Raw genomic sequence first — 16,361 nt, forward strand, 5'->3', positions numbered from 1 at the left:
TATTCCAGAGGATGTATATATGTGATAATAATATGTCCCCTTATAGGTGACATATCTGTCATATATTACATTTCTGTATGCGTAAGCTAAACTAACCTAAACTACCCTCCATGCATTTCTTCGATATTGTCAAACTGTGCATGGCGAAGGACACAGAACTTAGAAATGTTGTCACCGTTTGAAGACTGAAAGGAGATATTTTTATCATCATTGTCAAGTGGTGAATCATATTTAAGCTCAAACGAATGAGTCACATGCTCCTGATATATGGCTATACATGGTTAAAAATCCACATAGAAAACACATCGTGGTTTAAGTGAGAGCATGATTGTTCGCATTTCGCGATAAACATTTTACGCCCAACAACAGCAGCTCAGGTGCTCACTCCACCTACAACGTCTTTAGAAGGACAAGACTCAGAAGAAGAGTCCTTGTGTGGCTTTGAAAGATGCCTGAAGATCTTGACATAGTTAACCAACCCTGAAGATACAGAAACTATGCACAAATAAAACTTAATGATGCAGCAAACAGTCATGAGTGAGGAGCTGTTTCAAGGCATTCAAAAGTGTTTTAAAGCCTCTAACAGAACAGAAGCTGCATAGTGAAAACCAGGGAGCACAAATGTGTCACGTTTATTTTTAAGTGCCGTGAAACCTTGAGGTAATGAAAGCCTCCACTAAACAACATTCATTAGGGCTCATCTCTCTTTGAGGGCCTGATGAATAAACTGCATTGAATCAACACTTTGCTCTTTCAGATGATGTGTCCATGACTGTCTCAAAGGTACATTTTTTTTGCTTTTTTTTGTTTCTACTACCAAAAAGAAGTCAGACTATTCTGTAGAGTAGAGTTAATTTCATTGGTTGAATTAAGTGTCAGTAGCTGGGGCCACAGAATCATTGCCATTTTTCTGACTGTGATGATGGAAGCAAAGAGGAGAAACTGTTTTCAAGATATTAATCAAATATAGGGATGGCAGTGTTGGTCCAGACTGAAATACCTCAACAATTAGTAAACTGTGTCCCAATTCAGGGGTTGCATCCTTCAGGGGACATGGTCTACAAACGCAGTCATAGAACGTGAAGGCCAAACCGAAATGACACGGTCTAGCATTCGGAGGATTTCTGCTTTCCGTCACTAGCTGTGCCCGGCCTTAACACTGCGTCGCAGAGCAGCACACCTGTTGCCACACAAAACAAAAACTACAGGTATTTAAGCTCCTTTTTAACAGTTGTACCGTTAGCTGTTGAACTCAGCTGAAACCCAGTACCTACATATGCAAGTGTAATCCTAAGGCTCTCTGTCAGCGGTTTTTGTTGCCATATTATATTCATTACCAGCACTCAATGAATCTTGGGATAGGTTAGGCCATGAAGGATCCACCTGTCGGAGCCGTCTTTGTCCAGGAAAAGAAGGCCGCATCCCCTTTGACCTTGGGCAGTCTTCAAATGTAGCTTTCGAAGGATGCGACCCCTCAATTTGGACACAGCTGTGGTCTTTGTGACTTTTCCTCTTGATCTTGACTGGACTTTCGCACTCAAAGTAACTAGTGTGAGTATGGAAGTACACGATTTGAGACACAGCACAAGTTTTCAGCCAATCAGAGAGCAACATCTGTCTCTGTCATCAATTCAACATGATTACTCTTCTTAATGTTCACCGATTAGGGCTGACTAGAGTCCACAACGACTGATGGTTAACCACAGAGGCCCAGTGATGGCCCATTGTTGGCTCATATGTCAGCCCGGTGTCTCAGGGTCTTTGTAGTCAGCCTTGGTGGCTGCAGCTTATCCAGACAACCTCAGCACCAACCAGGCTTCCTTTGGATTTTACTGCCAAGGGAGGGAGGGAGCAGCAAGTGATATGACCATTATGTCTCTTTAGAAAGCATTAAGTGATTTGCCAGATGTTGTGTCAGTGCTGTGCCTGCTTTTTACCCTTCTGGGGGCTTTTGATTAGCATAATTATTATCCAATCATAGCTATTTCAGTTACATACTTTCAGATCTACAGTGCCAATATTATGCAGCAAAATGTAGTAATATTTACAACATGGTGCACCTAAAAAGTGCGACCATACACCTTCATGCAATTAATCATACATAACACATAGCCTTTACCCATGGCACTGATCACACTTAGCACTGTGGAGCAAACACAAGCGCTCCCCTGGGAGGGAGCTGCTGTGGTTGCTCATCTCAAACAATCAGCAGACTAACTGAAACCATCAGCAAACTATTCCCACTGTATTCACCTTATAAGACTTTTCTCTACATGCTGCTCAGAAATATCAGAAGTGAAATAAGAGTGATGAAGATTAAGTTCAGAGGTCTTTGATTGACAAGAATCTCCTGTGTTAAACTGAGATCTGACCTGTGACCTGAGTGGGATTGGATCCACATTTTACTCAGTGTAATCGAGTCACGTAGGTTCTTGTTTTTATTGCTGGGGTCTGCGTCAATGTGTCAGTACCTAAGTGGGCCCAAATGGACCAGAGCATTGCAGCATCATGTCCTTCCATATTGATGTTTTTTTCTTCACCACAGCTGCTTATTAACTGATGAATTAATTGATAGCACATCATGCTGCTGCTGCCGGTGTTTGTGCTCTCTCTCTGTTCGGGTCTGTTTGGGTCTACTGTATTCTGGATCGGGTCTAATTATCCTCAGACCAGGTTTGGGTCTGTTGATCTCTTGAAGACCTGCATCATGTGTGTGTGTGTGTATGTATGTGTAGTTGAATGATGTATGCATGACAACATGATCCTTACACATGAATCCTGTCACCTCTGCACAGTGCCCACGTTCCCCTGCTGTAAATAGATCGGTGTTTGGTACCTGAAGGTTTCTAATCTGACAAAGATGCAATTTGCATTATTGATATCGAGTTACTATGGCAACTGAATAAATCACCAGTGTCAGAGTGTTACAAACCAAAGTTTCACAGGAGAAAATGTGTCAGGCGCTGGCATGTGGGGCTGAGAAAGGGGAGGCAGGTTGCTATTGTCGGAGCCTAATGAGAAATCAAAACACTCAGTGCACATTTTTGTGCAAGTGGGGAGATTCTAAATGGTGCAAATTGGGATGGATGGCACCTCAATAATTACCAATCTGAAGGACAATCTTCCCTTTCCTTTGTCATGCTTTGTACACCTGCGATTTATGCAGCGGGCTCACACTTTAATGCTTACTCCTTGTGACTTGCTGCTGCTGCTGTGTGAGACTGTCAATGCAACAGCTGCTGAAGCCCACTTTGGAGGCAATTACGTCCACTTTGACTGATGTGAGGCTCGTAGAGAGCACAGCTGCAGACTAATCAACCTGAGCGTCTCAAACATCTCCTGTGAGAGCTTCCGACGCAGGCCACCATCCTCACGAAAGATGGCTTCATGTGGATGCTGATGTCACGGACAGGTTATGAAGCAAAGACATGTTAAAGGCTCCCACACCCTCATAGGAGCAAATACCCAGACTGAAAGTGCAGTCCAAGTTTTGGGTGTCTCTGTTATTTTTGGGTCTCATTGCAGTCAGTTTGTGGTTGTGTTGTGTCTGTTTGCAGTCGATTTATGTCTCTTTGGTTGTTTTGCATCTCTTCTTGAACACTTTTTGTCTCTTTAGTGGTTGATTTGTGTGTCTTTGGTTATGTTGTACCTCGTTTGGTCACTCTCTGCCTCTTTGTAGTTGATTTGTGTGTCTTTGTGGTTGTTTTGCATGTTTTTGAGCTCTTTTTGCATCTCTTTGACGTGTTTTTTTCTCTTTGCAGTCGATTTGTATCTCCTGGGTTACATTGAATCTCCTTTTGGTCACTTTCTGTGTCTTTGTGGTTGATTTGTGTGTCTTTGAGGTGTTTTTGCATCTCATTTTGTGTCTGGTTGTATGTCCTTGGTTGATTTGTTTCTCTTTGTTTGTCACTGTTTGTGGTCATTTGTGTCTCTTTGCTGTTAATTTGCATCAGTTTGTGGTTCTTTGACTGTCTTATACAGAGCCACTTCATACAGAGGCTCTGGCCCCGGTACACCTTGACCTCTTGAACCTCTCTGCCTGTACCCATTAGCCCCATATAAGTAATTAATTTGTGATCAACATTCTAGCAAGCCTGTCTCATCACAAACTATCCTCCTATATATAGAACTGTGTGAACAATTCATTCCTCATTATGGACACAATGATAGACGCCATTACAGGAGGATGAAAGCACTCCAGACAAGAAAGGCTGCAGCTGGAAGATTACCTCGTGTAATAATAAACACTCCTGATGATTGGCAGCGGGAGGAACGGGTCCAATTTGATAAGAGTGAACTCAGAACAATCGAGCTGAGGACGCACTGTCAGGCTTATTTGTGCTGGCTGCTTTTTTTTAAGTGTGGACTGACATAGTTTGTGAAGAGAGTCTCATTTTATCTCAGTCTGAGCTGCGGCAACACAAAAGTAAATTCGATGATTAACTAACTAACTTAGACACTGTTGTTCTCAGCTGCTAAAACTTAGAAATAAAATATGTATTAATATTACTCAAATATTGTCTTTGACTGTCTTTGTGGGCAGGATAAATGTTTTCCCACGCACAGAAATGATACTGTTATGCTAGTAAAAAGGTAAATGTGAATTTCACAACACGTTCATAAATGAACAGTCTTAACAGCTGCAGTGCAGTTTAAATAGCATGAATGCATTAATGTATATGAAAATGAAGATGCCACTTAAAACCAAACCTTTCATTCTTCAATCAAGGATTTATTGTGAAATGAAACTAAGATTTGCACCGAGTGACAATTGTTTCTCTTATGTTTCACAATAAGCTCACATCCTGTTGAAAGTGCAAATCTGCTTTAAAATACACACTGATCCTGACTCAGGAAGTTTAAAATATATCTGACCGATCACACACAACTAACCCACACGCACGCATTTGATGACTGACTTGCATAGTCAAGAATATAAAAATAATTTCCTAACCAGCTGATTTTTTTTGACACAGGGTCAAATTATTCAAAGCTGGTAACATATTTATACAATTTGTGGTTATTACTCCAAAGGTAATGATATGGAGTGAGTTAGATCAGCTGATGAATGGAGTTAAATAAAGGTTGAAGACAACATGTTAGATTAACCAGTCATCAGCTGTGTCTGAAATCACTCATTCACAGCCGCCTATATAACAGACTCACAAGCGTACAAACACTAATCATCGTGATTTTGTTCTATCACTGACAACTGCTGAGTCGCACGTTCATTTACTGTAAATCAAAGAAATTATGAAATAGCAATCAAATTCATTGTGCGATTGTTATCACAAAGCAGTGTAGTGTACGTGCTGAGCCGTTGGACCATAGAGTTTTTGTTAAGATGTGAAACACTGTGGATAAATGTACACACACTGAATTCAGACACTTAAATACAATTACTGTAAATGTACAAATGTTGAAAATGTGTGCACTATAAATAGGGAGTGATTTTGAGCATTGTGTTAGAAAATATTTTTCTCATGGGCATTTTTGCTTCCTTTTTTTGTGGGCAGTGTTTTCATTTCCCCTTTATAACGCTTTCTTTAAAGTGCTGTGTTGAGATTTATTTATGCACACTGTACTTTATCAGTTATAAACTGTCCTGCTACTTTTAGGAAATTACTGAGCGTTCATTCCTACAAATATATACTAATATTACCACGATTTGTTTTTAAAGGGTCAGTATCAACACTGTCTGAGGTGTTAGGATATATAAAACCCCACTAGGTGGGGCCTCATATTTAGAAATGTTTTGTTCAGGTTTTGTTTCCTTCCTGCTGAAGAAGAAGAAATGTCAGCCAGCCAACAGACAGCATGGTAACCTCATCCCTGTGTCAGTGGTACAGTACCCAAGTACAAATTTGAATATATTTGTACTATTTTTTTACTTTATACTCAACTACTTCAAAGCCAAGTATTGTACTTTTTACTTTCCATACTATACACACACATATGATCAGTTTGTAAAATATAATATAGTGTTATAAATAAAACTGCCCAACACTATATGAAGTAGTGAAAACTAGCTCCAACTCAACCAATTACACGATGACTATGCTGCTTACATGTAAAACATCTGTAATAATCAGTGGCAGACCATAACTGAGAATGAGGTGCTTCTACTCCACCACATTTCAGAGGGAAATATTGTAGTTTTTAACTCAACTATCTTTCTACTGATGTAGTGACTAAGATGTTTGCACACAAATCATATGAAGTGCTTATAAAATTTGATGCTTTGTTACAGAGTAAATTACCCATATGCATGTTCAGGTAGAGCTGAAATGATGTGACAAACATTTTGTTTCACATGTACAAATGTGACAGTTTTGATGCTTTTACTTTGAATAATTAGAATAATTTTGAACTTTGGACTATAAAAGCATTGTGACGGTGTCATTGAGCTCTGGGTAATTGTGACAGTAGTTCTCACTATTTCCTGAATTTTTACAAACCAAACAATCAATTAGTTAATCCAGTAAATAATTAACAATGAAAACAATGAAAACAAGAATGGCATTCAGTAGAGCATGTACCTCCACCAAGACCAAACAATCTTACACGTGTGTGAAGATTCTCCGTCTTCCAGGTCATGGTTCTCCGATAAAAGTTGAATCGAGGGCAGCTGGACTTTGTTGATACTTGAAGACGTTGCATCTTCAAACTGACAGCATCATTATACAATTGATACAACTTTACAGTTGTTGAGGTGTGTTTTATGTGTGTTGTGTAGTGTGCCATGAGTGTAAAAAACAAATTACCAAACCACTGCACTTTATTTTTCAGTGACATTAGTATGGCTCCATTTATGTTTCCTTTTTTTGTCAAGTTTATTCCATTACTATACTTTTTATTCAGTTGTTTTTTGTAAGGCACTTTGTAATGTGAGTATGACATGAGTAACAGTTGTGGCTTTTTGAGAACTAGTATTAGAAATAATAGGTGTACTGTGGTGTAATAATAGTAGCAGCTGTGCAGGGTATGAATGAGATGTGTGTTTCGTAAAGAAATGTGTTTACGCACAGTCCACATGTCAACATTTCTGCCATGCACGTCATCTGAAATGTTGTAAGAGGGGCTGTTGAGTGAGCTCGGAGTCTTGTCAGTGTCACATCTCTCAGAATGGCAGCGCCGGCCCTTTTTTCACTCTGACACTCTGTTTCCTGTGCAGACGTTCAGTCGCTCTACACCATCAACAATATGGCCATATGCAGAAAAGACAGCTTCCTTTGGGGGAAAGGTACGTTTTTATTGTTATTATCTGTATTGTTGTTATTATTGTTATTATCTATATTACTATTATATTATTATACTTAATAAGCTGTTTCTCAAACACAAATACCAAGGTTGTTGGATGATTTAGAGATGTTTTAAGTCATACCATTTGTCTGTACAACTCAATAAAATGCTGCTAATTTAGATTTTGTGGGTGACAAACTGTTCAGTGATATTGACTAAAGCATCTGCTTGTAAATTTTTTTTTATGTTATTCACCCTTTGAACCATTTGAGACCTAAACAACCAACAACCAAATCTAAATTTCACTATTATGCTGCAAATATTCGTCCTGGACAAAACCATCCACAAATAATCACAATAATAACAAGTCATATTTAAAAACGTTTGATGAACTTTTATACAAGTGGTTTTATAGGCTAACCTTCTGAATTACTTTAAGTGGATGAGCATTGAGTAACATGGAATTTAATCACATTTATGTCACTTCGGCACAGTGGATGACATCATGCTAATAACTGATATTATATATAAATCCTCATTTATTTTATATACACACAATATTTGAACTGCATAAGCAACTCTGCAAACATAAATTCTGACAGGATTAATCAGACTGTTGGCAAATCAATCATTCATTAGAAGAGGAAGAGATAGCTCTTTCAAGCGTTTTTTCCTTCTTTCGTTCATTGACGACTTCTCTAACCAGTGAAGTATAAAGTTGTGATGCATTCTGGTCTGTGTGAGTAAGCGTAAGTGTGAATGAGGTTGTTGTGTCCACACTGTTTGAATGTACTGACTGCTACATCAAGTATATGCCACCATCCTGAACTGTCCCAGTGTTGATGCTTTTTATTGCCTCACAGCCCCACCGAAAATCACGCAGGCGGAGAGAAGGCCGAGTGAAACCATCAAGATTCACAAGTTTGAGCTGCTGGATGACATCCAGGTACTATAATGAGTATATTTTTTTTTCCAAGGTCTTACATTAGAGTACATCATTATTCTTTTCCATGCACCCACTCCTGGCAGCCTCAGCAGAGTTTTTCACAGCACACAAAGGCATTTCATTCACCAAGCTCTAATAGAGATATGAAGGTTATTTTATTAACAGTAGGGGACGAATGGCCACGGTCACATAGCCTACAATTGAGTGTAAGGGTGTCTGTGACGTAACACCAAACCTTGTTCCCAAGCTAACATCACAGTTCTCATTCTCAACTTCCTCTCACAGAAGCTGAGGCTGGAGATCAATCACATCATGCCAGAAATCCACAGCTCTGAACAGAAGGAGCAGAAGTGAGTATAAGGAAATTTTTAGAGCACCTCTTCAATGAGTCAGCAGCCTCTTCCTCTTACTTAAGTGACATTTTGATGCAGTTTGGAGTCCCACACACCATAATGCTCAACTTCCCAAAGTCGTGCAAGCAGTTTTGTTGCAATGTTTCGGAACATTGTCCTTTTAGCATTTCGTCCTTAGACCTGTTACTAAAATTAGTTATACACTTGACCTTTTAAAAAAAATGCTTCACATATAGCAGTGGTAAAAATTACTTTTAGCTAACTGTTTCAACCAGTACCAAACTGTTTTAACTGTTAGCCTACTATTTCTACGCTTAATACATCACTTATATTTCAACTTTTAATACTTTAAGCTAACTATTTCAACTGTTAACACTTTTAGCTAACTATTTAAACTGTTAATACTTTAAGCTAACTATTTCAACTGTTAATACTTTAAGCTAACTATTTAAACTGTTAATACTTTAAGCTAACTATTTCAACTGTTAACACTTTTAGCTAACTATTTCAACTGTTAATACTTTAAGCTAACTATTTCAACTGTTAATATTTTTAGCTTAGTAACTATTGTTAATACATTACCTTTAACTAACTATTTCACCTGCTAATACTTTTAGCTAACTACTAATACATTCATTTTAGCTATGAACTGTACTTATAACTGTTTCAGCTGTTTATACATAATCTATAGCTATAGTGGTTTCAACCATACACACAGAAACCTAGATACCATGTCCAGTGATTGGACCTATGGTGGTCAAGTTAACGAATACAGAGATCCAGACTTCACTACATTACTAACTATATAAACTGCTAACAGCTTTAGTTGTTTATCAGTGTTATTCAGTATATCTAGGTTTATGGTCTGGCTATGCTGGCCTGTGCTGTGAAGCTCTAGGCGTACCAAACACATTTACTGTGACAGAACAAATTTAGACAGAATGGTGTTGCGACATTTTGAGAGTGATGTGCATGTGGCTGTCTGCATATTTGGACTTCCTGTTGCTTTTGCTGTTGCTTTCAGACAGAGATAATGATATGTGAGTGACACTTCACTCTTCTAAATGTTTTGCTGGCATCATAACCACAGTTTCTCGGTATTGCTGCCCCCACCAAATCAAAAAAACCTCCAACACCCACCACTTGATAAAATACACCCTTAGTAATTTAGAAAATATGCTACTAAACTACTACTCACAGATTAATGGAGGGTTAATTGATGACCATTTTGATAGTTGTTTAATAATGTATTTGGTCATCTTTATCAAGTCAAAATACCAAATCGTTTCTGATTTACACTTCTGAAATATGAGAATTAGAAGTTTCTCTGAATACCATCACATTAACAATTAAATAACTTGTGTTTTAAACTACTGGCCAAGTGAAATGATTCATTTGATTATGATTATATGATATATATATAATTATATGAATTTGATTAACATTTGAAGGTTTTGAGTTTGATGTTTCTTTATTATTTCATGCCATGCATATAAATATATTAATAATATAATATAGTAGTTTATAATGAAAGGTTTTTTGTCTTTTGTTGCAGTAAAAAGGTTGTGAAGAACAGAAGATTCTTACGTGGGAAAAAGAAATTCAACATGGACCCCAAAATGGTGAGTTTTTATATAAATATATACAATATACACACATATATTTATGTTTATAAACAGGAAAAGCGGATTTAATGGTTATGGATTTGACTTATTTCTTTCTATGAAGGTCTTACGTGTTGCTCTAGTGTCTTTAAACTGCAGTGGTTTGAAACTTTTTGACACAACCACTATTTGTCATTTGATGTTTCAACACAGCTCAATATAACCTGTGCTGCATGTTGAATAGTGTGTGTTTGTAGCCTCACTTGACCATCAGACTAAATATTTCATTTGGTCACCCGTATGCATTTAGACAGAGTACACAGAACATTCGCAGCGGTCTCTCTAAGTGTGTAACACCATCTTTAGTTCTGACAGGTCACATGCCATTTAATTCAACAGCTCATACGGAAACACTATTATTATTCTGGTTACCCTGAGCCACAGTAAAGGTACATGAAGTGAAATTACACTTTCACTCTTCAGCTCCACTTCATCTGAAGGTTGAGAGCAAGATGACAGCAAGACAACTCCACAGACAGCTGATGTGTGTTGAACATTGTGTGTGTGTGTGATGTGCAGAAGTGCAAACAGTGCACAGTGCACAGGCGCAGAGGATGAGCAATAGCGAGAAAACCCACATCCTGTTCCCTGAAGTGGGGCAGAAGCTCCAGTTCACCACAACGACCTCTATCTGTCTGCATCTCCGGTAAAAAAAAAAACCAAACTCTGAGTCCCTCAGCCTGTGCCCTGGTCTGTGCTCAGACCGGAGGACTTGTGCAAGTGGGCGGAAGAGAAGCTTTAAGACTTCTTAAGGGGGGTTAAGGGTGCCTTTAAGTGGAATTGATTTGAAGAGGCACTCAGCAGGAGTACGCACTCAGAATAAAGGGTCATATTTTGATGTTTTGGCTCTGAACACCCATTGAGATTGAGAGTTAACAGCATGCAATATTCATTCAACCTTTCTTATCTCCTGCTCTGGTGATTAATGGCAGCAGTGACTCTGAAGGAGAATAATAAAACTTTCCCGTCGTGTGATATGACTAATGAAGATTTTGATTTAAACACAATTTCCTGCCCTGGAAGCTGAAAGACACAAATTAAACATCTGAAGATTTAACTTTAAAGATTCTTCTCTAATACAGTCTGAACAACCATTCGACTTGACATGAAGTATATAAAGTTTTTGTGTGTAAGCATGGACATTGCTGATTTGCATGCCCCTGATTTCCAAATGCTCTTCATACAAATCTGACTTCCTGCAGGGCGTCCATTACCTGGTTGAAAACGACCTGCTGGAATGGCGAGCAGAGTCAGTGGCCGAGTTTCTTTACAAAGAGGAGGGACTGAACAAGACCGCCATTGGAAATTTTCTGGGAGAGAGGTACAACATTGACACAACTGATCTGGAAATATCATTGAGCACTTTTACTGGAGTACAGAACTACGGTTCAGTATCGATGTGCTCGTTCTTTATCTGGGTATTTTCATTATATGCTACTTTATACTTCAGCTCCCACTACATTTCTTTACATCGCATTACATCCATCTGACATTGATACTGCGCTGATGACTTTACGCACACAGCATACCAGCAGCTTATTAAATGAGTTGTTGAGGATTAAACCACCCAACAATAAACAAAGAAGTTAAAAGTATAGCGCCTCTCTGGGGCACCTACAGCATTAAAATGCTGCTTACACATGAATTCATCAGTAATAATAACTCAATAATAAAATGCATAGTAACATACCACTCAGAGGAGGCTTTTTTTTTTAAACACAGTTAGTACTTTTAATTTTAATACTTGGTATATTTAGCTATTTCTTTAACTTACCAACATTTATAATGTCATTTTTACTGAGTAGAAACACACAGTCGTGCTTCATAGTCTTTATTCAAACAACTGAGTGGGGAACGTCTTCACTTAAGTTTTAAATGTTAATAAGCAGTTCAGAAATGGATTTTGGTCCAGATGTCCAGATGATGATTATTTCCTATTTTCTTTTAACACAGGGAGGAGATTTATCTGAAGATACTGAAAGCCTTCGTGGACTTGCATGAATTCTCAGACCTGAATCTGGTGCAGGCGCTGAGGTTTGCTTTAAAGATAAATAACTCAAATAAATAAATAAAGTCTGTGAGAAATGTTGCAGCAGTTTTCTGACGATGTGGAAATCGTCCTTCTTCTGTGTGCATGTGTGTGTTTTTTCTTACACCCCTCCTCCTCCTTTTCTCACAGGCAGTTCCTCTGGAGCTTTCGTCTCCCGGGAGAAGCTCAGAAGATTGACAGGATGATGGAGGCGTTTGCAACTCGCTACTGTGACTGTAACCCAGGGGTCTTCGAGTCCACAGGTACGAAGACAGTAGGCTTCGTCTCACCTGATTGATGATGATAGGAGACAAGTCATCTTTCACAGATTGTTCAATAGAAGAGTTTTTCCTCAGGCAGCATTCACACAAACGGCTGCAGTTTTGAATGTATGCAGCTGAAGCAGTGATAACAATGCAAGGCTGAAGGAAACACTGTGGTTTTCTGTCTTCTGTGTGTGTGCAATAGACACCTGCTACATCCTGTCTTTTGCCATCATCATGCTCAACACGAGTCTCCACAACCCCAACGTGAAAGACAAACCCAGTCTGCAGCGATTCTTCTCTATGAACAGTGGCATCAACAACGGGAAAGACCTGCCCACCGAGCTGCTCACGGTCAGCGGCCACACATTTCATTTGTTTTGTTGTTGTTGTTTTTCATTTCTGCGTCATACCAAACATGTGGTCCATCCCACATGGGATCACAACACGCCAACAATCTACAAAACCAACCCGCCAACCTGCAGCAAATATGGTCACAATCTCCTCTTCCTGAGTTACAGCATTGAATAATGTCCAGCAGTCTTTTTGACCTCGATCTTTGACCTTTGACCACCAAATTCTAATCACTTCATACTTGAGTCCGAGTGAATGTTTGTGCCAAATCTAAGCAAATTCCCTCCAGGGGGGATTGAAATATCACATTCAAGAGACCAAAACCATGGTTTGTGAGGTTACCGTGACCTTGACCTTTGACAAAACAAAATCAAATAAGTTCATCTTTGAGTCCAAACATTTGTGCCAAAGTTCCCTCAAGGTGTAATGAGATTTAGCATTCTCGAGAATGGGACAGACGGACGCACAACCCGAAACATAATGCCTCCTGCTCTGACTGTTGCTGACACAAAGGCATAAAAATAAAAGAGAGGCAAAAGAAAGATACATTAAAATTTTAAATTAAATTTAATTTCATTTATCTCCAGTGTTGGTGTTTTTATTATTATTATTATTATTATTATTTCATTGTCTTTAATCCTCTGGAATTTTACTGCAGTTTTTAAGCTAAAATATAAAATAAAATGTTAACAATGTATATAGTCTATATATTATAGTATATAGTTTGATTTTAGTTGATGTTTCTTCTGCTTTCAATTGTTTTCCAGAAACTGTACACGAGTATCCGCAGCGAGCCGTTTAAAATCCCAGAGGACGATGGGAACGACCTCACGCTGACGTTTTTTAATCCAGACAGAGAGGGCTGGCTCCTTAAAATGGGTGAGATGATTATGTTTGTAGCACACTGAGTAGATTGCAGGCTTTCAGGTGAGATTACTACATCTCAGTAAATTGTTGTTTGTCTTTGTGGAAGGTGGCCGTGTTAAAACCTGGAAGAGGAGGTGGTTTATTTTGACAGACAGCTGCCTGTACTACTTTGAGTACACCACAGTGAGTATCTGTTTCTCTGCTGCCAAGGAAACTGCACTGACAACAAAATATGCAAATGTCAATCATGCTTCCTGTGGTTAAAAGGTGGGGTCTGTCTATATAATATCCGTCTCTTACTCCAGGATAAAGACCCGATCGGGATTATTCCTCTGGAGAACCTGTGTGTCAGGGAGCTGCAAGACACAAGCAAACCGGTACAGTATTATTTACCTTTGCTGTGAAGTGCATGAAGGGAGTGATGAGCCTCCACACACATTTTTTTTGCTGCCACACAACTTCATGAATCACACAGAAGCTGCTATATTTCTCACACAAGTGCTGAAAACAGTGAGTCAGAGAGCTATCAGAGGACTGTTAAAACAAACAGAAAGCATATGCACATACAGTGACGGTGCCACATGTGTGTCTGTGTTTGAACAGTATTGTCTGGAGTTATATAACCCCAAAGGACAAAAGATCAAGGCCTGCAAGACGGAGAACAAAGGCCGAGTGGTGCAGGGTAAACACCAGTCCTATAAGCTGAGCGCGGCCAGCACGGAAGAGCGGGACAACTGGATCCACGCAATCAGGTGAGAGCTGCTGATGCTGCGGAGAACACATGGGAGGACATGTGCCTCTGTGAGCCAGTGCTCGTCAAGGCTGAAGCTGGAACACAGGATCAGAAAGAGTAAAAACCAGCAGCAAAGATCAGGAAGGCTACAGTCACATCTAAAGCTGCAGCTCGTTTATACAGGAGGTTTTATGCACAATTATTACTTGACTGGGACCAGTAACGTCCTGGAGACTCAGCTGGTTTCCTCAGAGCCAAGAAATAGTCCAACAGTAAATTGTGCTTGAGCTTTAGGGGTGCTCGTTCAGACAGAGCCAGGCTAGCTGTTTCCCCCTGTTTCCAGTCTTTGTGCTAAGCTAAGCTAACATCTGACTTTCATACTTTAATTTAGGCAAATTCAATAGATTTTCCGTGGGTCTGTTGCTGAGCTCTTTACCTTTAGTTTGTTGTGTGTTTAAACAAACATAACTGTTCGTTGGTGGGAAGCTGGTGAGGGATCACGTCCTTGTCGCTGCACTTATGTCTCCTACTGGTTTGAGTGGATGTAGGAGAAATAGTATTAATGTTAAGGGCCATCACTGGAGTTCACAATAATGCTGAAACAATTAGTCAATTAATCGGTTGGTTGATCAGTTTTAATAATAGTTTCATTTCATTTATGATAGTTTAATCCAGATGTCACCTTGGGTTTTGAGCATGAACATCTGGAGCTAAAAATACCAAACATCTGCAGGTTCCCATGAAATTGTGATGGGAATTTTTCAGTATTTTCATTTTATTGACATTTTATTACCTAATTTACCATCAGTTGAATAATAAAAAAAATAACCAAGAAATGAATCAATAATGTAAATAATCATGAGTTGCAGAACTAGCTAGGAGGGACAACGACTGTATGGGCAGGAAAAAATGAAAAGCTACTACTACCACTGTTCTTGATGATCTTTCAGTTTCAAACGTCGTCTGAATCTTCTTTCTCAGGGCGAGCATCACCAAAGACCCGTTCTACGACCTGGTGTCTCTACGTAAGAGGAAGGTCATTAGCAACACGTCCTCATAGAAACTGAAACTCCAGACATCAGTGGAAACAACATCTGAGCATTTTATGGATTAATCATCCCGAGTCTGTTCAACTTCATCACACTTCATTTCACAGAAATGTCTGAATTGGGAAGTGGCACTTTGTGAACTATTTGTGGCTTGCAGTGTAAAGTCTTCACATTACTTCTGCAAACTGCACGCACTACTGCTCCGGGTTCAGGGGCCGACACATATCTGCTGCAGAGGCACAGCCCGAGGGGTGGCAAAGACCCCCCATGGTGCCCCCCCGACTGACCTTCTATATGAGGTGACTTATTGCTGGAAAGTCAAATGACCACAAAGCCATGCAAACAAGTCAAAACAAACACAATTTGACTACAAAGAGATGCCAATAAAACACCACAAAGCTAGAAAGAAGCATAAATAATCTCAAAACGACCACAGAAAGACACAAATTAGCCACAAAGAAACATAAAATGATGACAAAATACACAAAACAGACCCAAAACAACCACCAAGTGGCGTGAAATGAACACAGTCAGTGTTATAATGTGATGTAAAAATGACTACAAAGAGACTCAAAAGACAATAAAATGAGACGTAGATGTCTTGCAGTGGGAGGTGCTGGGGGTGGGGCGTTACATGTCTGTGTCCAGGGGCCTGATGTCTCACAGTCTGTCCTTGACTGTAAAAACAGCAGCTATTTATTGATATTATTTCATGTTAGAATATTTAAAGTTGTTTAGTATATAGCACTTTGTTAAACCTGTTCTGGGTGTTTTTATTTTAGGCTTCCTGGGAAAATATGAAGCTTAAAGAAGCAGTTTCATGAGCGATTTGTGGAGGGTTTTCACTTTTCTTACTTCACT

At 39.2% G+C, this 16,361-nt stretch overlaps 1 protein-coding gene across 1 annotated transcript; it reads left to right on the forward strand.

The window, feature by feature from the left end:
* Positions 1-7,101: 7,101 nt before the first annotated feature.
* Positions 7,102-15,954, forward strand: LOC130185872 (cytohesin-2-like). The gene is made up of 13 exons (XM_056402598.1): positions 7,102-7,243; positions 8,106-8,188; positions 8,474-8,538; positions 10,097-10,163; positions 11,408-11,526; positions 12,159-12,239; positions 12,385-12,497; positions 12,703-12,851; positions 13,619-13,730; positions 13,825-13,901; positions 14,024-14,095; positions 14,322-14,470; positions 15,433-15,954. The coding sequence occupies exons 1-13, from the start codon at positions 7,204-7,206 to the stop codon at positions 15,509-15,511; spliced, it is 1,206 nt and encodes a 401-aa protein (XP_056258573.1). The 5' UTR covers positions 7,102-7,203; the 3' UTR covers positions 15,512-15,954.
* Positions 15,955-16,361: the final 407 nt, after the last annotated feature.

This window comes from Seriola aureovittata, chromosome 17, assembly GCF_021018895.1.
Source record: "Seriola aureovittata isolate HTS-2021-v1 ecotype China chromosome 17, ASM2101889v1, whole genome shotgun sequence".
NCBI classification, from domain to species: domain Eukaryota; kingdom Metazoa; phylum Chordata; class Actinopteri; order Carangiformes; family Carangidae; genus Seriola; species Seriola aureovittata.